The following is a 26,419-nucleotide window of genomic DNA, read 5'->3' as shown; positions in this document are numbered from 1 at the left end:
GCTACTTAATTAATTTCATAGAACAGTTTTAGCTGGCTTTCTTTGGTAATGTGTTACGCTGCGCGGCTTCTTCGCCAAGTTGCAGCTGACAAATGCATCCGCGCGCAGCGCCACCAGATGGTTCCGATTACACCACTAGATGGAAGCACTGACTAAATGGACTCCGCACGGAGGAAACGATTGTTACATTTCAAACGCTACAGCTCTCTGCAAATTACTGCAATTATTTTCTTATCATCTAAGAAACTTAAATGTGTGCCTGTATAAGCTGTTGTCTGCTTGTCTTCGTATGTAATCATGTAATCTGCACTCCGAGTCTGAGGCAGAACGGTGGATTCACGAAACTCACTTGCGCGGAAAACTTACTACGTAAATATCACTCTCTGGCGGTCTGTGTATCATACTCTTCATGCATGGATCCACTGCGTGCATTGATTCGATCCACATATGGATTAGACTGCCTATTGTAGAGTCAGCTACGTTTCAGTTGCGTTGTACGTGCAGCTCCCATTGTTAACATTTCGAAATGTGCCTAAGGTATTCTTCAATTGTAATACAAGAAGCGTCACTGCATTGTCGTTCTGTATTACAACGTTTGGCTTAATAAATGATAATTTTGACTACATAATATTACATTCCGCGAAGATACGTAAAAAACTGAAGTTCCTGATTCTTGAAAATCTGAAATAGTAACATCAAAAGTGACAATAACAACTTTAAAATATATTGCTTTTTCTAAACTGGGAGGAACATATTTTACTGAAACTTCAGTGGACTCATATTATCCTTTATCCAAGACGGGGAAGTAATCTTAGACATAAACGAGAGACACTGATATATTTCTCAAGACATTAAAATCCTTTCCATGACACCTTAGTTAGGTGAAGAAACTTTGTGGTTGTGATTAACGAAATTAGTGATATGTGTGTAGTTTTCCGTAATTTCAATCGTTTTGTTCCCGAAAGTAACAAAATTTGATAGCATAATTCAGGAATAAGTTAACATCTGATTTAATTATTGTGAAAAATCACCAAAAAACTTTCTCAGACTGGTCACATTACACGAAGTATCGATATGTGAGTGTGGAATACACATATGTAAGTGTGTTCCTATGGAATTCGTTTCATAAGCAGTCATTTCGCTCTCTTTTGTATGCATGCAGAGGGCAGAAATCCATTTCGCAACAAGCGTCATCTTAAGACAAATTCCACGTTATCTTGGAAAATAGTGATAGCTGCACTTGGACTGAAGCAAGCTGAGGCAGGGGCTGTGGTCCTGATAGCGCTATGCAGCGTCATAGACTATAGTTTTATGTTCTTCAGTCTACTTTTCTACATACATACTCCGCAAGCAACTGTATAAAACGGGAGGCACCTTGTACCATTACTAGTCATTCCACTTCCTGTTCCACTCGTAAAATAGAGCGAGGGACAAACGACAGTCTACTGGGTGGCTCTCCCATGGCTCGTCTGTCGCATTTTCTCTATCGATTCAGCAGATATTTGCAATTTCGTTCTTTCAATGTGTAGCTGGAGTCAGCTTAAAAAAATACTGTTGATTATGTCTCTCATGCGATGTCCTGTATCAATGGAAACCGTCGGTGTTTTCCAGTGCAAACAAAACTATTTTTAGTAATCACTATTTTAAATCGGGATTTTACGTGTTCACTAGACAAATCGGGGCCAAATTAGTCTAATGCGATGTTCCTTTTATCGATATGTATTAAGAGGGACAGTAAAAACCGTAGAATAACCAACTATTCCAGCAGCGATTGAACAGTGCTGATGCATGGAGGTAGCACTCCGCGTGTGACAGGGCGGTGCTGACGCTGTTGGAGTACTCGGCTCTTCTTCGTGTTTTAATGTTCATGTTAATACATGTCTATAAAACGAATAACGCAATAGACCGATTTGTGAACACTCTGTCTAATGGACACGAAAAATTCCGATTTAAAATTATTTTGTTTGTAATGGGAAACAAACTTACGCTTTCTGCCGAGGCTGTATGTCACATGAAAGACGTGACAAGCACTATTTGTTTGAGACAAGTCCAGTTACAATTCGCAGAAACGAAACTGCAAATATTTTTCCGAAGCCATTAGAATTTTTTATGCTTCCAAATGGATAAAATGGCTCAGAGCACTATGGGACTTAACATCTGAGGTCATCAGTCCCCTAGACTTAGAACTACTTAAACATAACTAACCTAAGGACATCACACATCCATGCACGAGGCAGGATTCGGACCTGTGACCGTAGCAGCCAGGTGGTTAAGCGCCTAGAACCGCTCGGCCACGGCAGCCAGCGTGTATGCTTTCATAGGGGCCATAATTACTCTTATATTGTCTTTGTGGTCCTTACGCAATATGTACCACGGTGTGCTGAAAAGTAATGCATCCAATTTTTTATGTAAAAACTCTTAAAGCTTTTTTAATAAACAAACGTTATCAACATTCTACATCTCCATTCTTCATGTCTACGTATATGCAGCGTTCTGCCGCTAGAGGGCGCTAAGTGTAGTGTGTAACATGGCGGTGTGTAAGGTAACTAGTCGGTGCGTGAGAAACAATGTGCTGTATTCGAGTTTCGAATTCGAAGAGTTTGGTTCACATCCATCGATAATCCTCCATAAAGTCCCATCTTGGCTCCGTCCGATTCTCATCTGTATCCAATACCTAAAGAACACATTCGAGGACTTCACTTTGATAGTGATGAAGCAGTCCAAGCAGAAGTGGGATAGTGGCTCCACCAACGAAGTCAAATATTCTACAGTGACGGTATCAGCGAATTGGTCTCGTTGGGAGACATGTGTACGTCGCTAGGGCGACTATGTTGAGAGATAGACATGAAGAATAAAGATGTAGAATGTTAATAAAGTTTGGTTTATTTACTAAGCTTAGAGAGTTTTCAAATAAAAAAATTCGGAGGCATAACTTTTCAGCACGACCTCGAGAACTGACGATTCCTTGATGCCTCAGGATATGTCCCATCAATCGGCAACTTATTTCTGTCGGTTTTCTCATAATTTTTTTCTTTCTAATTCGGTCTCATCGGCTGTTTGGTCCATCCATCTAATCTCCAGCGTTCTTCTGTAGCACCATGTTTCGAAAGTTTCTTTTCTTTACTTATATATACCGCAAGTTTCGCTCCCACACAAGATTACAGTTCAAACAAACACCTTCAGATATGATTTCTTAAAATTACATTGATATTATATCTTAACAATTTTCTCTTTTTCATAAATGCTTTTGGCGCTGTTGCCAGTATTCATTTGACATCCGCTCTACGCTCTACTTTTGCCATCGTCAGTTACTTTTCTGTACAGATAACAAAACTCAACTACATTTACTGTCTCATTTGCTTATATAATTCCCTCGGTACCGCCTGATTTGATTCGATTACATCCTTTTACCCTTGTTTTAATTCTGTTGATGTTCATATTGCCACTTATTTTCAAACACCAGCCATTCTGTTCAACTGTTCTTCCAAGTCTTTTGCCGCGTCTGAGCACACTTCAATGTCATCGACAAACCTCACTTTCTAGAAGGTGCGTCTGAAATGTTCGGTGAATGATCTCAGAAAATAAAGGAAGCAAGAGTTACAAACAAGAGCTACGAGCTGCTGCGCATTGCTGCATTCACTTGTTGATGTTTTTACAGTGATACTCAACAAGAGGGAGCACTTGTGCATCATGAAAGGTTTGAACATTCACAAAGGTATACGTGAGATTCCCGTTCACGAAAAATATTTCTGTTGCAGCTAATACACACAAAATATTAATGAAGACAACTGTAGCCTTTACTGGTTTTCAAAAATCACAATTACAGCCTTTACTGGATTTAAAAAATCACCATTAGCTAGTGGATACTTCTGACATGGGTTGTAAGGCTGTTGGAAACTGTCAGCAGATGCTTATTGTCGAATCGTTCGAAGCACCGTGGTAAAGCGGTGTTGGATATTTACAGCATTACAGGAGATGAGACCTGGCACTACCAAACCTGAAATGTTCGGATTCGGTATTACTAGTGCGCTGCTTGACACAGTTCAGTCACTTCAATATCTGGGCGTAACGCTATAAAGCGATGTGAAATGGAACGAGCATGTGAGAACTGTAGTAGGGAAGGCGAATGGTCGATTTCGGTTTATTGGAAAAGAGTGGTTCACATGAAAAGGGGACCGCACTATAGGACGCTGGTGCGACCTAATCTTGAGTACTGCTCGAGTGTTTGGGATCCTTACCTTATCGGATTGAAAGAAGACATCGGGGCAATTCAGAGGGGGGCAGCTAGGTTTTTTATTGGTAGGTTCGAACAACACGTAAGTGATACGAATATGCTTCAGAAAGTCAAATGGGAAGCCCTGGAGGGAAGGCGACGCTCTTTTCGTGTAACACTGCTGAGAAAATTTAGAGACTAGGCATTTGAAGGCTGACTCTAGAACGATTCTACTGCCGCCAACATACATTCCGCGTAAGTTGGTTCAAATGGCTCTAAGCACTACGGGACTTAACATCTGAGGTCATCAGTCCCATAGACTTAGAACTACTTAAACCTAACTAACCTAAGGACATCACACACATCCACGACCGAGGCAGCATTCGAGCCTGCGACCGTAGCAGCAGCGCGGTTCCGGACTGAAGCTCATAGAACCGCTCGGCCACAGCGATCGACTTGCGCGTAAGGAATACGAAGATAAGATACGAGAAATAAGGGCTCATATGGAGGCATATACACAGTCGTTTTTCCCTCGCTCTAGTTGCGAGTGGAACAGGCAAGGAAATGAGAAGTAGTGGTATAGGGTACCCTCCGCCACGCACCGTACCCTGGCTTGCGGAGTATCTGTGTGGATGTAGATACGATCCGGAGTTCAAGCGACAGTCAATGGTATGGTGTTCATCGTCTGCCCCGTCTCCCTCAGGTAGAAATTCCTGATGGATCAAGCCGTTGCTGTCGGGAAAGACGACCAACATCGTCTTAATCCTGGATGTCAGCCGACATTTTTCGGGAGGCAGGGAAGATGATGAACTCCATGCCAATGACTGTCGCTTGGTCTCCGGATCGTATTGGTAGCACCAGTTCTCATCTCCTGTAATGATGCGGATATCCGATGGAATTCCACAAGATGGGTTTGATGACATTTTCCAATCATTTTACAGCCAATATCAGAGGTGAATTGTAGCCAAATAAGATTACACTGAAGGACAGTAAAGGTATTTTTTTAACTCTCATTTTCTTTATTTTCTAAGACCAGCCAGCGAACTTTTCGGTCTAATCTAGCATTTCTGCTTCACGAGCTTTAATTCCCCTTCCAAATAATCACATTTGTTTCCTGTACCATTTGTTCAATATACAAATTAAACAAAATCGGAGATATCCAGCCGGCCCCTATGGCCGAGTGGTTCTAGGCGCTTCAGTCTGGAACCGCGCGACCGTTACGGTAGCAGGTTCGAATCCTGCCTCGGGCATGGATGTGTGTGGCGTCCTTAGGTTAGTTAGGGTTAAGTAGTTCTAAGTTCTAGGGGATTGATGACCTCATATGTTAAGTCCCATAGTGCTCAGAGCCATTTGAACTATTTGGAGATATCCATCTGATATATTGCGACAAAAATACTTGAAGAATTGAGTCGGTACGAATGATACGTTAGGCTGCACTCGGTACCATCTCCTGCGATACTAACGCAGTAGGAACAGATAAGCTGCAGGCGCCAAAGTGTTACTCTTCCCTCAGCATACTGCCGTCAGGTTTAATGTTTCAATGTTCCATCGACATCGCGGTATGTATTCACTCGAGAAAAAAACGAAACACATCCCTGGGACGTGAATCCTCCTCCTCACATTAGATATTGCTCTTCTCTAGCTGGTAGCGTCACCGATATGGCACATATGACTCGTATTCCCATGGTATCTTATTAACCTATATTCTCTAGCACTCAGAAAAATTAACGGCCGGCCGCGGTGGTCTCGCGGTTAAGGGGCTCAGTGCGGAACCGCGTGACTGCTACGGTCGCAGGTTCGAATCCTTCCTCGGGCATGGATGTGTGTGATGTCCTTAGGCTAGTTAGGTTTAAGTAGTTCTAAGTTCTAGGGGACTGATGACCACAGATGTTAAGTCCCATAGTGCTCAGAGCCATCAATAAATTAACTTTTAACTACGACGGTGGCGCAACAGTAACAATATCCTAGAAAAATCACTCACTGACCATCTGAACTGATTCAAGTATTGAGGCTGTAAAAGCACATGACGCTGCCTTCATTAAATTAAAACTTCGTGCCCGCAACATTGAACGACGGTTTTTATTTAACACTTTCAGACCCTCTGGCTATAACTGTGTTCATTAATATTTTGTGTGTATAAGCTGCAACAGAAATATTTTTCGTGAACGGAAACTTCATGTACACATCTATGGGCGATGTGGCGCATCGGCTGAGACGCTATACTCGTATTCCTGATAATCAGGTTCAAATCCTAATATTGATTTTCTTTATTTTCATTAAATCACTTTAGTCGAATAATACGTTCTTTCACCAAACAGAGCAGGCTGAAACTTGACTCCTTTAGAGATTGATCAGCATTCCAGCCCTGCTATACCGATATATGCTTTCGCAGTTTCCCTAAACCACTCCAGGAGAATTCTAATATGGTTCCCTCTACAAGTTCACAGTCTACTCTTTTCCACATCCAACATAGCTAGTGTTTTATGTCAAATAATCTGATGTGGACTGGATACTCAGATAAATTTTCCTCCTCTCTCTCATGATAGGTACCTGGCGACGTGGCGTGGTGGTTAACACACAGGACTAGTGTCTGGGAGAACAAAGGCATGAGTCCCTGTTCTGCCATCCATATTTAGGTTTCCTGTCGTTTCCCAAAATCTCTTAAGGCAAATGCAGGGATGGTTTCTTTGAAAAAGATTCAGCTGATTTCCCTTCCAATGCCCCTCCACCCGCACCTCCGCTCTCCCACCCACGTCCTTCCTTAGCTAAAGCGCTCGGGCTCCATCTCTTAGTCGTAACTCTGATGATAAATAATTAGTTTGCCCAGAAGTTTTGTGATACGTCACCTATGAGAAAATTCTCTAAATAGTATCCTAATGTATAAGAGACAATCAAAAGTTTCCGTTCGAAGGTCGTGCAGTCCAGAATCTGTATGCCATTCAGGCAAAATCGCCGTGAGCGTTGACGCAATCACTCCATCGACGCACCAGGTTGAGAATATCCCTTTGATAAAACACCGTGTCCTTCTGCGTGAAGAAGTCTGTAACTGCCCACTCGTCCAACAGGGATCGCCGACCCTTCGAGGGCTTTTTTAAGGGACTGAAGGCGTGATAATCCCATGGGGTGAGATCAGCACTATGGAGCGGTTGCTCGAGTGTGTCCCCATGCGGGTGCTCCGCTTCCTACTTTTCCTCCAGAGAGCCACGAACACACTAACCCACCTAGTACCGTATAAAACTGGGGGGTGGGGGTTGCGAGGAGTGGAGTGATAATCGGAAACTCCAGTGCGCCCCTCACGTCAGTTAACTGCTTCAGTAGATCTTGTTCACTACTAATGTTAACTTTTGTGCTTGCACCAGAAGCCAATAGATGTCTGTGTTATGTCACAGACGTCTACAAAATCCTATTCTTCATAATGGAGGAACAAATCACTTCCACTGTTACGAGCTGTGTTTTTCCGGTTGTCACAGGAGGAATGGCAAAAGAGATATAAAAGAAATGACGATATTTCCATATTTTCCATCATGTCAGGCAGCAGAAGTGGAAATGTATGACGTCTGATTGAATTGCTGTCGTTAAGAGACATTGCGCAATCGTTAAAATACTGGACTCTCATTAGGATGGAATGGGGCCCAAATACCCATTGACCATTAAGATTTAATTTTTTTCTGATTTCCCCGAAACTTTGAAGACGATGTAAGCATGCTTCCTTTGATTGGGACGACGCCAGTTTCCTTCACATTCTCGTCGTTCCGAAGCTGTGCTGCTCCTCCAATGATTTCAAAAATGACTCCGAGCACTATGGGACTTAACATCTGTGGTCATCAGTCCCCTAGAACTTAGAACTACTTAAACCTAACTAACCTAAGGACATCACACACATCCATGCCCGAGTCAGGATTCGAACCTGCGACCGTAGTAGTCGCGCGGTTCCGGACTGAGCGCCTAGGACCGCTAGACCACCGCGGCCGGCCCAAAGATCGACGCGACGTCAGCCTATAATCTGCTTTCTTGAGCTTCTATTTCGCATTCTTCTCATAAAGTGGATGGCGTCAAAAAGATTTTGCTTATTCATGTTCTCACAAATGCAGTGTCACCATACGAAAGAGTAATCTGAAGAGAACTACGCCACATATGACTAAACAGTCGGACAACAATTTTACCTTTTCAGACCTGATTTTTTTCTGGAGGAAGGAAAATTTTTCTTTATGATCTAATGCTATTAGGCGATTTTTTAATGATTTGCACAAATATATGTACACGTTTTCAATACATACTTTGTACATTTGGCTTCTCTTTACGGACTAAAATAAATAATTTTGAAATATTCACTGTTGTAATAAATAAACTGGTAATTCAATAATTACCATGCAAAATAACAATAATAATATTCAGTTATACAGTGTTGTATAATTAACAGACAACTTCTGTGAATTCTGGCGGTTACAAGCTACTGTGCACTGCTGCATTCACTTGTTGATATAGAGCGATGCTCAACAAGAGGGAGCGACATCTACTAAAAGGGACTTAATTATTTGTTTAGTATAGCTCATTTTGTCTGTTATGAGAATGGACCGTTAGGTACAGACTGACAAGTGCGCCAGTTGTGACAATAATGAGGTTATTTTGGTATTCGTTGTGGTGTTGTAAGTTGAGGCTGTGTGCCTACCTGGGCATGTCGTCGTGCGCGGCGTGCTGGTGGTGCAGGTGCCTCTGCTGCTTCTGCTGCTGCTTGTAGCGCGAGAGCGCGAACAGGAGGGCCAGCACGGCCCTCAGGGAGCCGTCCCGCACATCGCGCGCCGACACCCCGTCCACGCACACGCCCAGCGAAGACAGAGCCGCGAGGCTCGCCTTGATGTTGCCCACCTGCAACACCCAAGACCCGCGCTCAGCAGCCGGCCTCGCTTCCCTGGGACCGTACTCCAGCCACGCCTGCCTCCAGCTTGTGCCTCACTGTTTCTGTGGGTGTAGGGGTTGAGGAAGCTGGCGTGTCTCCCTGACAAGCAGGCATTGACATCTGTCAAGTTTGACATCATACTGTCTGCGCAGGTGTTCTAACTTTTCGTTAGCATCTGGATAAGACAGGTCGTCAGATGTTTTATACTCCTGGAGTTTCTTTTCCCTAAAGACTGAACACGTCGATAAATGAAGGGAGAAAGGAGAAGACTGGGTTTAACAGCCCACCGGCAAAAAAAAAAATGCCACTAAATGGATGGCAGGAGAGGGGGTGAGGGGGTATGATGTTCTGGCATGTAGGAGGGGTGGGGATTGTTCACTAATAGCCTCGCTGGCATTTAAAACATATCATAGGAGGAAAATAGGACTCAACATGACACCAAAAAACCATAACCTTAATTTTCTCAGAACATTTCAATCAAATACTAGGATGATAGGTCCTCTAAATGCAACAGAATGGACTCTATGCAGCCTTAGATAGGCATGCAGTTCAACTGTTTGTAGTATTAGGTCCTGATGGGAGGGGACACCTTGAATCCTGTAAACTTTGTTATATATTGTCTGGTATATCCCCAAACTTGTCACAGTCCTGAAATGTCCGTGACTGGTTAACAATCAATCTATTGAAAATGATCCATTGCCCAACTCAGCCCACCGCATGGCCAAAGATGGTAATTGTGGTGTCACCGCCCGACACCACACTTGGTAGGTGGTAGTCTTTAAATCGGCCGCGGTCCGGTAGTATACGTCGGACCCGCGTGTCGCCACTATCAATGATTGCAGACCGAGCGCCGCCACACGGCAGGTCTAGAGAGACTTCCTAGCTCTCGCCCCAGTTGTGCATCCGACTTTGCTAGCGATGGTTCACTGACAAATTACGCTCTCATTTGCCGAGACGATGGTTAGCATAGCCTTCAGCTACGTTATTTGCTACGACCTAGCAAGGCGCCATATTCAGTTACCATTGATATTGTAAATCATGTACTGTCACGAGCGACGTTCATCATTAATGGATTAAAGTTAAGTATTCCACCAGCTACTTCCGTTTTACTCAATTCTAATTTTCTTGTCATGTTCCAGACCTCAACCCAGCCTGCGTGAGCTAAAACGCGTGCATTTCGGCCTCCTTTAGTAACACGGTGTTGGCTCTCCTGCCATCCACAACAGTAATGTCATGGGTTTCAAGCCTCAGCATTAAAATCTTGCTTTTTATCAGGAACAGGTAAGATGACTGTTTTTGCATAGCCACCAGCATGGCCAATTTTGATCTGTTTCACTGTGGATCATCCACGGCACCGACTTCCTCCCTCTACTAATGAAGTTTCCGACGCCATCTACAAAGCCAACATACACCGCAATTTTCTTCGTTAACGATTTGAATAAGGCATTCTCAGCGTAGTTATTACAGGAGTAGTCATACAGTTTCAATTGTAATTGTTGTTGTTATTGTTCTCGTTGTAGTTGTGGTCTTCAATACGAAAATTGGTTTGACGCAGCTTTCCACACTAGTTAATATTAATAAGTACCAACACGAATCAGCTGTGGAGCACAATATGATCAAGATTTGTTTCTGGAGGGGGTCTGCCTAGAGCAAAACTGTGGTGTGCGTACTGTAAGACATTCGGTACACACACCGTCAGATTATTTGACTTGTTGCTCTAACGAAGTAGGCGAATGTCAGCAATATGTCTCGTGGTCTTATCGTGGCGTGTTTGTCTTGTACCGTTAGGTCAGATGATAGAAATGCCACTTCCACGCTTAGAGTAGCAGATTGACGGTACCAACTTTAAACAGAACTTGATTATTCAAACAAATTTCGGGCTTGCAGCCGGTCGTCGTTCAATACTTCGCACGATATTTCAACTGGACACCTGCCAGTCATCTTCAGGTGAGCCGTCGCAGACTCGCCTGAAGATGAATGGCAGGTGCCCAGTTGAAATATCGTGCGAAGTATTGAACGACGACCGGCTGCAAGCCCGAAATCTGTTTGAACAGTCAGTTCGCAGGGAAAATTTTAAAATTCGCAGAACTTGATTAATTTTCACACACATTTATTAAAATTATAACAAGCATAAAAATTACTTAACTTTGTTCTGGATGCTATTTACAATTGACAGTCTGAAGTTCCTTTGGTATGGGTAGGTTAATCTTATTCTCACATATATCTCTGATACTTGACAAAAGTGTCTATACATTTATCTCCATGGCAATGTACAGGAATATGGTAATCTTATTAGGCGCAGACTGAAACTTGACTATAGACTGGTACAGACAAATGTAGAACTCGTACAGACTGGTACAGACTAATGCAGACTGGTACAGATTGGTGCAGACTGACTAATCGGAGGTCTTTACACTCGTTATAATACCTCGCACGTTCACGTATCACTGCACAAGTGTGATCCACGAGTAGAAAAGGTTCTACTTTAGCAGCAATTTCATTGGTTGCGTTACATATTAATACGCGGATCGGCGGAAGCAGAATTTGGTCCGTCTCTATGGCAGCGCCATCTCGTAGTGCGGAGACGGACGAGCGCTGCGCCTGTGCTGTTGTGCTTAGCGGGGCGCGCTCTAGTGGAAAAGTTGTGTACGCGCTGACTACGCAGAACTATGTACACAACAAAAACACAATTTATTTTTTATTTTGCTGACATTTTTCGCTGAAGTTACAGCTTCATCTGTGGGTTTTATGCTATCTTATTGTTACCACACACCATGGATATCCTGGATATTATGTAATTCATTTGTTCTGTTTCACAGTTTGTCATTTTTACTGCTTTCCCCATTTTCTTTACTGTGAAGGCCTGCGTTAAGTAACTTTTCGTGTCACTGTTGTTTGTAAACAGAGACACGATTATCCTCACTGTGAAAGTCTTAACTAAGTAGCTTTACGTGTCGGTGTTTACAAACAACAGTGACACAAAAGTTACTTGATGCAGGCCTTCACAGTGGAGATAATGCGGAAATCAGCAAAAATGACGAACTGTGAAACAAAACAACTGCATTAAATTACATAATATCCAGGATATCCATAGCATGTGGTAACAAGAAGACAATATAAAACCCACTGATGATGCTGTAACTTCAGTGAAACATGTCTGGGGAATAAAAAAGAGCCGACCGGTGTGGCTGTGCGGTTCTAAGTGCTTCAGTCTGGAACCGCGTGACCGCTACGGTCACAGGTTCGAATCCCACCTCCTGTATGGATGTGTGTAATGTCCTTAGGTTAGTTAGGTTTAAGTAGTTGTAAGTTCTAGGGGACTGATGACCACAGATATTAAGTCCCATAGTGCTCAGAGCCATTTGAACCAATAAAAAGGACAATAAGAAATTGTATTTCGCTCGAGGTGGCCACTTTCCAAAAACAAATCTGTGAGTAAGTAAATGTGGGCAGAAATGTGTCAACCTCAAGATGATTACAATCAAGATTATTTCCACGGTAGTATATCCTGGGCAAGTTCGTTCATCTTTGCATAAGTACTGCAACCTATAAGCATTTGAAACTACTTACTGTATTCAAAGCATTGACCTTCCTCTGCAATTTTTATCGCTGCTCCCCAAGGCCCATCCGCTTTTTAACATGTTGTTACTAGGTCTCTTTTTTTGTCTGTCTGTCTCTTCGGTACAAATTTTGCGATTTATTTTAATTAAACTAACTTTCCGATGAGTTAGAGACTTCAAATTTTACACACAGATCAAAACTGGATGACAATTCAGAATGAATTCGATTTATTGTCGATGTGTTCGGTGGGGGTAGGGCTGGGTGGTGGTGAATAAATGTGGGTAATGCCTGACATCTCGGCTGCTCTATGAAACCGATGTGTTGTGCAGGCAGTATGCGAGCATATGGGAAGCGGAAGAAGGGGGTGGGGGGCTGGGGTCATAGGAGATGGACAGAGAGAGGGGGAGGAGAAAATGTGTGCAATAGGCCTATATGTGACATATGTGTGCATGGGTAAAGTCATGCGTAAAAGCTACTATATATATATATTTAAAAAAATACAATATCATCAAAATTTCTAAAATCCATTGATAAATTTCACACACACAATGGCAACTGGGCAAAGTATTATTATTCATCTTGCGATTTCCTGAAGGCCTTTGTCGCCAATGCATGGTGAACTGACATTGAATTACAAGAAATCTGATCAAGGGTGACGTTTTTATGATAAATATTCAATGCGCTAAGAACAACTGTGAGGTGTGCGTGGTAGCCACCGAACGGCTTTGCGCACGCGCGAGCTGACGTGCCGGTGCTGGCTGTAGAGTCTCGTGTGGCTGTGCGGCCGAGCAGCCACGCAAGTTAAATACTTTAACTTTTCATTAGACTTAGATTATTTGACTGCGTTTTCGGTGATCGATTTTTCGACTGTGCGAATTTAACTCTGTCTGTATGATTTGAGGCAGCTGTAACTGTAATCATTTGCTGCAGCTGATACTTATATTCGCGTGTGATGACTTGTTGAATGTTCTTCCACAGTAGTTATTCAGGATAACGAACTTGGGCTTACGTCACTATTCATAGTGGGGAACTGCACTTTCAGACTTTCAATGTTTGCATCTGCCGGCCGCGGTGGTCTCGCGGTTCTAGGCGCGTAGTCCGGAACCGTGAGACTGCTACGGTCGCAGGTTCGAATCCTGCCTCGGGCATGGATCTGTGTGATGTCCTTAGGTTAGTTAGGTTTAAGTAGTTCTAAGTTCTAAGGGACTGATGACCACAGCAGTTGAGTCCCATAGTGCTCAGAGCCATTTGAACCATTTTTTTTTTTGTTTGCATCTGATTTTCGTGAAATAATGTGTGGTCACATGAACTTTGCTCATGTATTTGATGCTCTGCTCATACCATATACGTTAATTACTGTTTAACTGTTTTTTATTTCGAATTTGCAATTCGTGTTACGCCACCATTCACATACGTGTGAACATTATTTAATAGGTATTTATTTGGTTTAAAATATAACCCTCTGATTTCGTCAACATAATTAATCCTACGTAATTTATTCAGTCATTTTAATTATTTATATAAGCCTATATTTTCACTAAATTTTATGTTTACTTGAAACGGTTGAAGATTAATTATGTGCTGAATGTATAGCCTTTAAAGCGATGGTGTACGACCGATCCCTCTGATAAGAACGGGAAAAGCCAACAAGTTAGGTCGTACATTGCCCGCACCGATAGCGGCCAATAAAAGAGCCGGTGAGTACGTAGAGTCCGTGGAGAGATAGCCTCCAGACATTTTTTCAAACTATGTTAGTCACCTCCTACATCTATGACCGTACTGATAACGTGTTCAACTGGCCGAAAGCACACCCATTAAATGAAATAAAGTACTACATGAAGCTGGTGTTGTAACAGGTGAACAGTACAACAGCAAACACATAGACTTTACAAATGAAAAAGGATAGGAAAAATGAGAGCACGACTGTTCAAATCATCGTCCAACCATCCAGATTTAGGTCTTCCCTAACTCGCTTTAGGTAAATTTAGGGACTGTTCCTTCAGCGTCCCTCCCTGATCCGAGCTTGTGCTCTGTCTCTAATGACCTCGTTGTCAACGGCTCGCTAAACCCTGATCTTCGTTTATAAAGTATTCTATGAAGTCGAGAGAACGAAGAAACATAGAGTTCTACAATTCTATTTGAGATAAGGTGTGTCGTAAGTGTCGAGTTGTCAGAAAGCAAGTATCGTGGCTGCAGCACATTAAGATTCGATAGCGCATCTGAAAAATTGTAGAGCTCTCTATCTCAGCCGAAGATGATAACGCATTTCCAGAGTAATTGTTAAGTGCTGGGGCGGGGACCGTGTAGCACTTCAAAAACAATTAAACACAATGGAGTGGTAGCCAGTCGGTAATTGATAATACCGGGCGTGATGCCTTCTTCACGCGATAATTGCCTCAAGTTGGCTCGGCTTTGATATTAGTTACACTGCTCCACAGAGCTGATTTCCCCGTCCTCCCAAAGGAATATAAAAATAAATTATTTATTTTTGTCATTACAACTGCCTGCGTTACACACCACCAGTAGTTTGCACCTGGCCGAACATACTGTCGCCACTAATATTATGAGGTAGCTTACTTTATTCTCGGGCAGCATTTCCTCGTTCTTTCGTTTTATGTATGCTGTTGTTGAACATTCAAACCGTAATATCTTCTACTGCGAGCCCAGTTGCCATGGTTTACACTATGGTTTCAGAAACGGGAGGATATGAAAATGAATTGTTAATCTCTATCAGATGGCCCTGGAAATTCAGATGAGTATGTTATCTCCCTTTGTGCGAGATTGCAAAGCGAACAACTTGCGTAATAGGAAGTATTTACTTCCTGTTTCACATGCATTCACGGTAACTGCACAAAATAAAACTGTTTCAACTAAGTTTGTTAAACTAGCAGTTGAATGAATCTTCGTATCGATCATTTAAGCTTCAAATGAACCTCATTTTAATCATATATTCTTATTTTCAGAATTCTGTTGGGCTTTCATCCGTGAAGATTTAAAGATTGCGTATGTTATTACCAGGTGTCGGTCACATCACACTACTGTGAAATAGAGGGGACTGTACGAATTTGAATTTGCATTAGGAAAATAGAAATAATGTTGGCTGGTCGTGGATCCAGATCCACTACCGAATAAGAGGCGCAGTTGCCTTTGGATGACCCACGAAGATGTTAGCGGACGATATTGTTTTACAGAGAGAAGTCGCTAAACAAGAAAACTGAACGAAGTGCAATATCACCGGTACAGGACGGGACGGTCGTTGACGCTTTTACAAACAAATGTAATGTTTGCGTTGAGCCCGCATCTCGTGGTCGTGCGGTAGCGTTCTCGCTTCCCACGCCCGGGTTCCCGGGTTCGATTCCCGGCGTGGTCAGGGAATTTCTCTGCCTCGTGATGGCTGGGTGTTGTGTGATGTCCTTAGGTTAGTTAGGTTTAAGTAGTTCTAAGTTATAGGGGACTGGTGACCTAAGCTGTTAAGTCCTATAGTGCTCAGAGCCATTTTTGTTTGCGTTGAAATATACAGTTTTGTTTGACTGCACCATTGTCTATCAACCTTAAGATAGCTCAGAATGTACGTCCGAAGCATTTTACAATAGAATGACTACACAGAGGGTTGTAAATTGTTGTAGGAAAGACAAATCTCAGACTGAGAGTTACTGGAATCATTCTTTAGAATTGTAATTCATCCACAAAACTTTCGTTCAGCTAGCTTTCGAATACCGCTAGTCAGTATGGAACCCGTACCTAAAGAAATTACTAGGCAGTGGAGAAGGTTCAAAGAACTGGTGTGAGTTTCGTAACTGCTTCACTTAGTCAGCGGGGAGCGTCATAGGGATGCCTAACCAAATTCGGTGACGGTCGATGGAAAACTGGCGTTGAACATTAGGATTATATTCAAAATTCCCAGAGCGCAAATTCCGAGAAGATCCAAGTCACATTTTACTTGCCCCCAAATGCAGCAGACGAAATAACAAATTACTAAACTTAAAGCTTATATATAGGTTTAAAAACTCTGATTCCTGCCCATTATTCGCGAATGGAACAAATGGAGGAAATGAGATGATAATTATTATGTACCCTCCGCTACATATAGTAACATGTCGTGAGTAGTGTAAAAGCTTATAGTGTCAGTGGAGGTAGACTGAAAGTTACAAGAAGCAGAAATTCAGTAATTCTTAAAATATTGCCAGTGACGACATGCTGTTTCCAGAGATATGCCGGCAAGTCTTGAGTCTCTTTCAATAATGAAAAAAGAAACAGTTGCCAGAATAAGTATAGCATTCAGCGGCAGCGGGATTTGTAGCATTTCCAGAATTATTACCTACCGTTATTTCAACATATTATTTGGCTGATACCAATGAAAAACAATGTCGTCTAGCTGTTACACGTCATGTTGACAGATGGAAAATAAAACGCACGCGAATGTGAACAGTAATATGTAGATATATAAACTGCGGGTTAAACTGAAGTGACTCTTGTTGGCAATAAATGTAGCTATTCTGAATATTTGAATTGCGTTGTTTTACATCAACTGATGAGCGCGACTGAACTCATTTAACTCGTGTATTTACTTCCTTCTTCTCCCAAAATCTCATCTTACCGTTGAAGTTCTTTTCCGTCATTGTATCCTGGTTCTCTTGATTTTCTATTTGTCTGCAAATTGATTATTATCGACAAATGTTCTAAATGCATTTCTATAAAGTACCGCTTCAATAGGAGACCAGTTTCCTGAATATCTCGTTAGTTTCAAACAGCCAACTGTTCTCATTTTCACTGAGATGATGTGACGGAGAACTCTGTGAATGTGACAGAAAAATATTTGTCGTCTCTTCCTAAAATTATCAGAAATGTCTCTCAGTATGTTGTAATTCCCAAGATTTTCTTTTCCTAAAAATTCCACCTAAGCGTACAGAGCAACCTCTTATTTTTCTTTGCCTTGAATTAGTGATTGGCGTCTACTTATGAAAGCTTCCGACGTGTGGTTTGATTATTGTAGTGTGGTGTTTTAGTTATGCGTTCCATGACATTGATTTCTTTGTTATATCTACTCTTGGTAACGCTGTAGGCGTTTCGTTTTGTAACTTAGACATTCACTATTTGTTTGCTTCACGACCTAATGCTGAAGGTTGGATGATTTCTGCTAGGCATCTGAATTTGAGTACCATGTATATTTTGGCTAAAATGAGTTACCAAAGGTTGTTCATCTAGGAACCGAGGAATCCCTTCCATATACTGAGTTTTATGTATGAGATGTGCAGTCCAGTTCTAGCTCAAATTTCATAAAGTATTTCTAAGGCGTGAATCGCTCCTTCTCTATTATCATAAATGTTAGGACGTTAGAGCAGGCCAAACACGGTAAATCAATTTTAGCTTATTATTGTCACGTATTGTGCCAATACTTCTTTTCAATAGAAGGCTGAGTCTTTGTCTGATTCCTCTTTTAATATCGAAGACTGCAGACATTTTAATAATTTAACATTTGATTTGTTGTTAATGTGTTTGATGAGTTCCGTTGTTTTTCTGTCTACTTTTACTTCCTCTAATATGTTGAACAGTGTATGCTTGTTTATCGAATCATATATTTTTGAGTCTACAAAGGTGATCCACCATTTGACTGCCTTCGTAGTTTTGTAAGATGGTTTTGTGTGGGATCTGCCTTTTCTAAACCATGGCTGATATTTACCGCTTAGATGTTCTGTTTGTGCCTCAAGTCTCTTGAGTAAGACTTATGATACAAGTTTGTAAGTATCTAGCATCAGGGAGATCCTTTGGTAGTTACTGATGCTAGTTTCATCCCATTTCTTATGTAAAGATAGATAATAGCACATTACCGGTCTCAAGAGATTGCTTCCTGAACCAGATATCTGTAAGAATCGCTAGAAGTTTCTGAGCGAGCCTTTTGAGACCTATTTTCCACATTTCGGCGATTATACTACCTTCACTTGGGGCTTTCTTCATCTTTCCGTAGCGGCCATACCGGACCACGCTATTTCAACTGCAGTTTTCCTTTTCTTGCGCCTGGGCTTCAACTGCAGTTCAGCATTCCCGCAGTCGTTTCCTACGCTGTTCCTTTCTCGCTTCAGTCGATGTTTTGTCAGTTTTCGGTTTTAGCTCTTATTGGAAATCAAGGTGCTCCCGGAGTTTACTCATGAGCATAATGCGCTTATGGATACCCAAGTGTCCGCAGCTCGTGGTCGTGCGGTAGCGCTCCCGCTTCCAACGCCCTGGTTCCCGGGTTCGATTCCCGGCGGGGTCAGGGATTTTCTCAGCCTCGTGATAACTGGGTGTTGTGTGATGTCCTTAGGTTAGCTAGGTTTATGTAGTTCTAAGTTCTAGGGGACTGATGACCATAGATGTTAAGTCCCATAGTGCTCAGAGCCATTTGAACCATTTTTTTGATATCTGAGTCTGCATGCATACTCCGCAAACCACCGTTTGGTGCGTGGCGGAGGATACCTTGTACACCATTATTCATTTTCTATGCTGTTCCATTCACAAACAGGGCAATGGAAAAACTACTGCCTATATGCCTCAGTAGGCGCCCTAATTTCTCTTATCTTCGTGTTCCTTAACGGAAATGTACATTGGTGGCATTAGAATCGCTCTACCGTCAACTTCAAATGCTGTTTTCTAGATTTTATCAATAGTGCTTCGGAAAACGAGCGTCGTCTTCCTTCCAGGGACTCCCATTTGAGTTCACGAAGCATCTCTGTGCCATTCGCGTGTTGACCGGCCCTAGCGGTAACAAATATAGGAGCCCACCACTGAATTGCTTCGAAGTTCCTTCAATCCAACCTAGTAGTGATACCATACATTTTAGCAGTATTCAAGTAAGCGTCGCATTTGTGTTCTGTACGCAGTCTCCTTTGCAGATGAACCACATTTTCCAGAAACTATCCCAATAAACCAAATCGACGACATCCTCCGGTGTTATCTTCCCTTCTTGCAGTCATTTTACCGTACTACTTTGGCGAACGAAGCCTTCTTGGTTTTCCTGTCCAGAAAATAACGGAAGATCCGACTGCTCAACTTTGTACCACCAGTGTAGCTTTGTTGTTGTTAAATTTACGTATTGAGACTTTCTGCCAGATTAAAACTGTGTGTCGTACCGAAACCCGAACCAAGGTTCGAATCTCGGTCTAAGATAGTTTTAATGGTCGTGGAAATCTCAAATCAGCGTACACTCCGCTGAAAAATGTAAGATTCATTCCGGTTCACATATTGTTTATTTATCTCCACGACGCTTTCGAAGGTTTAAGCCTCAATCATCAGGCGAATTTACATTTGTTAGTATGACGTGAGTGTGTGTATGTGTGTGTGTGTGTGTGTGTGGGGGGGGTGTTTTTACAATTTTTTGGAGGAGCTTGTGGCACTGTTTAGTGGGGAAACAAAACATTATTTCAGAGCATGGTTTTGGGTTTCCTTTGACAAAAAACTAAACGTATAATTAAAGGAAAAAGTAAAATAAGTAAAATAGAGTAACTCCAGTGGTCACAGGTTCCTTTCACTGTCGTAACACATCACGTGTATACTGTCATATTTTGTAAACAAATATGGTGTCTGAAACTATTAGAGTCAAGGATCATATAGCAGAAGAGAAACATTATTGCAGAGAACAAAGAATATGCATCGTAACAACAACAATATTACAGAATAAATTTTAGAGGGTTTTGGAGATCTTTGTTTCGAGGTGTTGAATACTTGCGTTGGAGTAAATATTTCGCGTGGTATATATATCCCATTTTGTTAAGTCAATATAGCTTAAACTTCATACTCGTTTATATAATCAGGTATCATGTTACAACCTTTAAGTACAATAATTGTTGGCTACAGTGCTAAATTATACACAAATAACAATTTTGGTTGGGATTCAGAGATAGAAATGAAAGGCTGGGGGCAGAGGGAGAGGAAGATAAAGAGGAAGTGAGAGGGAGAGAGAGGTTGGAAGGAGTGACTGGATGAGAGCAAACTTTGCAAAGCAGGGGGTTCTTAAGATTGTATCTGTTGCACGTAATAACTACCTAAAGATTGGGGTAATATATTAGTTACTGCTTTAAAACATGCAGATAGTTACAATTTGTGCGATTAGTTGATGCACATAAAGTTTGAAGCTGATAGGTGTACAAGCTGTTGGTGTGATGATATATTTGTAAATTACGTCAATCCCTAGTACATTTGGGGGATATCATGGTAACATAACTAAATATTTATGGTAAATATTAAGGCGTGTTTGTGTGTGTGTGTGTGTGTGTGTGTGTATGTGTGTGTGTGTGTGCTGCTCAGTTCCCCTAATGTGGGATATTCTGAACAAGTTTATGACTATTTATTGATCAAAATTATAATAACAACATCGAAACTAGTCGCTGAATAAATAAAGTCATATTGTAGATTCTTGGCGGTCGCGTCTTCTATTTTCAAATATTTTACACGTGGGGTCGTACTATACACAGAAAAAAATATTTGGAATATACCTGCATATTTCACTATCGAACAAAAGCTCGTTGCTTTATGCGAACATATGGCTACAACTAATTACTTTCCAAGTCAGAGGTTTTTCACTTTTGTGTTCGGAACAAGTTTCATGCATTCGACACACAAATTTTAATGTCAATTTGAGTGCTCGGCAGCCTAACTACAACAGATTTACTTTTTAGGGGCAAGTTATTTTCGGTCATGGCGATGAAAAGAATGGGGAGAGTTTACGCAGGGTAAGGCAAGTGCTCCCGCGGTATTTTCGCGTCCCCAAACGGCCCTTTAGAGCGGCGAGCGGAAGACGAAAATTCTTGCGACAAGCACGCAGGACGTGCGACGGCGCGTGTTTGGTTTGCAGATGTTTCAGCGGCAGCACCCGCGCGAACTAGCCGAAACCTTAAAACACTTGCTCTCGCCCATCCGATAAACTGTCACCATTTCTACACATGTCGAAGCAGTAGGAATTTTAGAGTGAGTTTAATGATCACGTTGTAGTCCTTCGCCTCCAACAACCAAACAAATCGGTAATAGCGGCCCATTTGTTTGAAACCAGACATACTGTCGGAAAAATTGGAAACGACCTAAAGATCATGAATACAAAAAACAAAAGCCGAAAATTGGCCATTACAGGTCATTTAGATATTTTCAATCACAAAATTAAGCAACCAAATCACATATTTACCGAAAAATGTGACAGTGAAACCAGTGGAGCTCTCAATACTTTCAAGACAATTTGGCTTAAATCACCCCACCGATTGTAAGCACTTATTTTCTTCCGTTCAATCAAAATTCAACTTGTCACAAAAAAATTAAAAAATATTTCTGTACCTCTTTTCATTCGGATATACGTAGTTTTCAGCACTAATAAGAATATAATTGTCTTCGACAGCAATCTTGTTGCATCACATCTGTATGATGGAACTACTTTAGGCGAATATACTTGGTGACACTGAATGTTCACTTTCAGTGTTTAAGCCTTTTACATTTGTTGACGATATAATCTGCAATGAAAATCAACAACTTAGAGGACTTTCGCCATGGGCCACTAGTGAAGCATGTTCTTGTAAATTGAAGGCATTTTATAGCGCTGTGGTTTGGTTTTGCTGACATTCAAACGTTTATGTAACTACATAACATCCCTCAGGTACGATTGCTTCATTAGAACATGAGAGAAAGCCACAGTCGAGTCTTGGAATCCCCGACGATGGAACTTCCTCCACGGCTGTCCGGGTGGGTCATTCAGAATATGATTGGAAAACAAAAATCGATATACGGGAGGTCGACGGACTTTTAATTCAGTAAATAATGTTTCGTGAAAATAGTTAACTGATTATACCACTAACTGAAAGAGTTAAACCGATTTATTTTTCAGTTACTGCCGTTTAATCACAAAGTCAAACATGGTAGACACTTTTAATCATCAAAGCATTCAAGTTACTGAAACTTGAACAGAAAACATCTGCATAAACGTTTATGCACAACCACTTTCACCATAAGAGAAATTTCCATTTTAGAGGACATATAAATAACTAAGTCAACATATTTCGTGTATTTTCATTGTCTGGTGTCTGACGGGAAAGTATTTGTTCTTTAAAAAGAAGTAAAATTTAATTATCATTATGCATGGACTAACAAAATACAGAAAGAAAGAGGAGAAACAGATGTACCGTCCACCATATTCTGTAAGGTTTCTTGCGAAGTATAAAAGTAGAGTATAGCTGGATTGTTGTGGTGCAGGGTTGACATGGAGAAATGGGACTGAACTAAAAGAAAAGTGTGACTAAGACAGAGTGCAGGATCTCTAACATATTTTTTACCTGCAGCATCTGGAAAGAAACACTTGTGGTCGATGATTTTTTTCTCAGTGTATGACGTGCCATCCATGCTGCTGAACATTATAGGGTGGCTAACTTTCCGTTTAGCTTCACTGTTTCTACTAACTCCGAAAGAATCTTAATAAGTTTGATATCTAAAACGAGAAAGTGCATTGTATTCAGATTTTCTATAGCTTCTTGACGTAGATATGCTCAATCTTTATGTAACACTTTCTGTTCTACAGATCTAACAGAGTTTATAATGACGTAGTTAACGCGTAAAATATTGATGACCCAATTATCCGAACAAAACCCTTTCATGAGAACCGTTAGTACATTTCAAATGCGATATCTTCAAACACGACATTACTTTAGGAGATAGCACCCATCACATTACTTCCCTCTGCACAAGCCACCCCCCTATTCTGTCTAACACAAGGTCTTCTGGAGGTAGCCATATGGCACGCAAGTAAATGTAAATAATATTGCTCATCCGTATTCATACGCCGCTGCTAAACAGTGGAAAGTGAAACGTAAACAACTCATTATACTAGGCGTGCACGAATCTTAAGTGTTGACCATTAGAATAACATGCTTTACAATTTCGCTTAACGATCTGCCATTCAAAGCACAGTATCAGGTTCCAGCATTGTCACACCAGACTTCACTTACATGCTGTCAATTTTCATTGTGTTTTCATGCAAGCTGTTTCGTAATGAGACCAGCACAGAACATAACCGACATCCTAGATCATTAGTCAGACGGTCATTAATGAGATTATCGCAGGCGACAGGTCTTATGCAGGTGCGGGAAGCGGGCCTCCACATTCCTTAGAGTACCCTGTAGCGTGAACATGTAGACGTAAACAAGCTGGGTGTGGTGGTTCAAGGAACGAAGGAAGCTACCGTGGTCCTTGAACCAAAAGGAAGCTACTGTGGTCTTTGAACCAACGTCAGAGCTGACGAGTGCTTTATATCACACAGCTATAAATAAGACTGCCATTAATTAAAAGCCAGCCAGAGTAGCCGAGCGGTTCTAGGCGCTACGGTCTGGAACCGCGCGAGCGCTACGGTCGCAGCTTCGAACCATGCCTCGGACATGGATGTGTGTGATGTCCTTAGGTTGGTTAGGTTTAAGTAGTTCTAAGTTCTAGGGGACTGATGACCTCAGCAGTTAAGTCCTATAGTGCTCAGAGCCATTATATTAATTAAAAGGTAGAGCGTCGTGAATTGCTCGGATACTTCCAAATGCCACTACAGTACCCGAGCACCCTCAAGGCGACAATGAAAGGCACAAGTAAAAATACGGGTACTGATTTTTCCCATTTATTGTTGTTGTTGTTGTTGTTGTGGTCTTTAGTCCTGAGAGTGGTTTGATGCAGTTCTCCATGCTACTCTATCCTGTGCAAGCTTCTTCATCTCCCAGTACTTACTGCAACCTACATCCTTCTGAATCTGCTTAATGTATTCATCTCTTGGTCTCCCTATACGACTTTTACCCTCTACGCTGCCCTCCAATGTGATCCCTTGATGCCTCAGAACATGCCCTACCAACCGGTCCCTTCTTCTTGTCAAGTTGTGCCACAAACTCCTCTTCTCCCCTATTCTATTCAATACCTCCTCATTAGTCACGTGATCTACCCATCTAATCTTCAGCATTCTTCTGTAGCATCACATTTCGAAAGCTTCTATTCTCTTCCTGTCTAAACTATTTATCGTCCATGTTTCACTTCCATACATGGTTACACTCCATACAAATACTTTCAGAAACGACTTCCTGACACTTAAATCTATACTCGATGTTAAAAAATTCCTCTTCTTCAGAAACGCTTTCCTTGCCATTGCCATTCTACATTTTATATCCTCTCTACTTCGACCATCATCAGTTATTTTGCTCCCCAAATAGCAAAACTCATTTACTACTTTAAGCGTCTCATTTCCTAATCTAATTCCCTCAGCATCACCCGACTTAAATCGACTACATTCCATGATTCTGGTTTTGCTTTTGTTGATGTTCATCTAATATCTTCCTTTCAAGACACTGTCCATTCCGTTCAACTGCTCTTCCAAGTCCTTTGGTGCATTTATTGTTACTGGGAATTAATTGACTGACTAAATATCAGATATCTGGTTCCGATAGAAGCAGGCTAGTGTTATGGCTCCATATCCGTTTTTCAGAACGGTTACAGCATTACAAGATGGATTCTTGAAGGAAAGAGCTTTTTCCAATTCACAGACTTCTTTTTGCAGAACATGTTCGCCGAACGCGTTTTACATCATGCTCCTGGATAGGACTGAAGCGGATGGAATGCAAAGTCTCGTCGTTGCAAAAACTGAAGCCGGCGAAAGTTGACAAACGGCCTGTCTTGAAAGACGGCGCAGCGACGGCTCCGATGTGAGCGTTTGCTCTTTCTCTTTCTCGGCGAGGACCCTTTTCCGAAACACTGCGGCGTGGGATCTGCACGCCGGCTGCCTACCGACATTCTTTCGAGGCGCACACTTAGTAAATCATTACCAACCATTATTTCCTCATCGACAAGATGTAAAATCCGTATTTCCCTCTCCTTTCCTTCTTTCTCGGCCATAAATACGATGGTACTACTACTCTGGCTGAGATTTCAGTTCGTGGAGACGCGTAATATGGAAAACATTCTGACACGAACTATGTCTACATCTACATCTATATGGATACTCTGCAAATCACATTCAAGTGCCTGGCAGAGGGTTCATCGAACCACCTTCACAATTCTCTATTATTCCAATCTCGTATAGCGCGCGGAAAGAATGGACAGCTATATCTTTGCGTACGAGCTCTGATTTCCCTTATTTTATCGTGGTGATCGTTCCGCTCTATGTAGATCGGTGTCAACAAAATATTTTCGCATTCGGAGGAGAAAGTTGGTGATTGGAATTTCGTGAGACGATTCAGTCGCAACGAAAAACGGCTTTCTTTTAATGATTTCCAGACCAAATCCGGTTTCATGTATTATTAGTTGGCATATTTTTAATTGAAACGTCCCCTTAGAAAAATTAATTAATTACTGTGCTGATAAACCTCTTACATTATTTGATTTTCAAACAGATGAGCAGAACTGAAGGCACTCAGACATTTCGCTCTTTACCTATTCTTATCAACACTAAACTGACACACAATATTTTTAGCGCAACGCAATCTGACTTTCAACAATCCCTACCAAAGAATAGCCCTGACTGACATTAACGTATACCTTTCACAAATCACTTACCTCACCAAAAATCTTCGTTCCTCGAACTATTGAAATACAGCGAGCGCCACTACTGCCAGCTAAATAAAAGATTCAAACTACTGAAGGCAGTAACTACTGATAGGCATAGTTAGCAAATGAAAGATTTTGGTCGAGAACAAACAATGTGTTTACCTAAAATAGTGTTCAAAAGTCATAATATATACAGCAGTTCATGACATCCAGTCTTACAAATTTCAAAA

General features: G+C 41.6%; 1 protein-coding gene across 11 annotated transcripts in view; it reads right to left on the bottom strand.

The window, feature by feature from the left end:
• LOC126297857 (protein sickie) overlaps positions 1-26,419 on the bottom strand; it is a 1,116,277-nt gene that overhangs the window by 331,083 nt on the left and 758,775 nt on the right. For all 11 annotated transcript variants that reach the window (XM_049989129.1, XM_049989128.1, XM_049989130.1 and 8 more), the window contains one exon: positions 8,883-9,079. In XM_049989129.1, coding sequence (XP_049845086.1) covers positions 8,883-9,079 — 197 coding nt within the window. The remainder of the gene's footprint in view (positions 1-8,882; positions 9,080-26,419) is intronic.

Source organism: Schistocerca gregaria, chromosome X (genome assembly GCF_023897955.1).
Source record: "Schistocerca gregaria isolate iqSchGreg1 chromosome X, iqSchGreg1.2, whole genome shotgun sequence".
NCBI lineage: Eukaryota > Metazoa > Arthropoda > Insecta > Orthoptera > Acrididae > Schistocerca > Schistocerca gregaria.
This window is presented reverse-complemented; position numbering and strand designations above follow the sequence as displayed.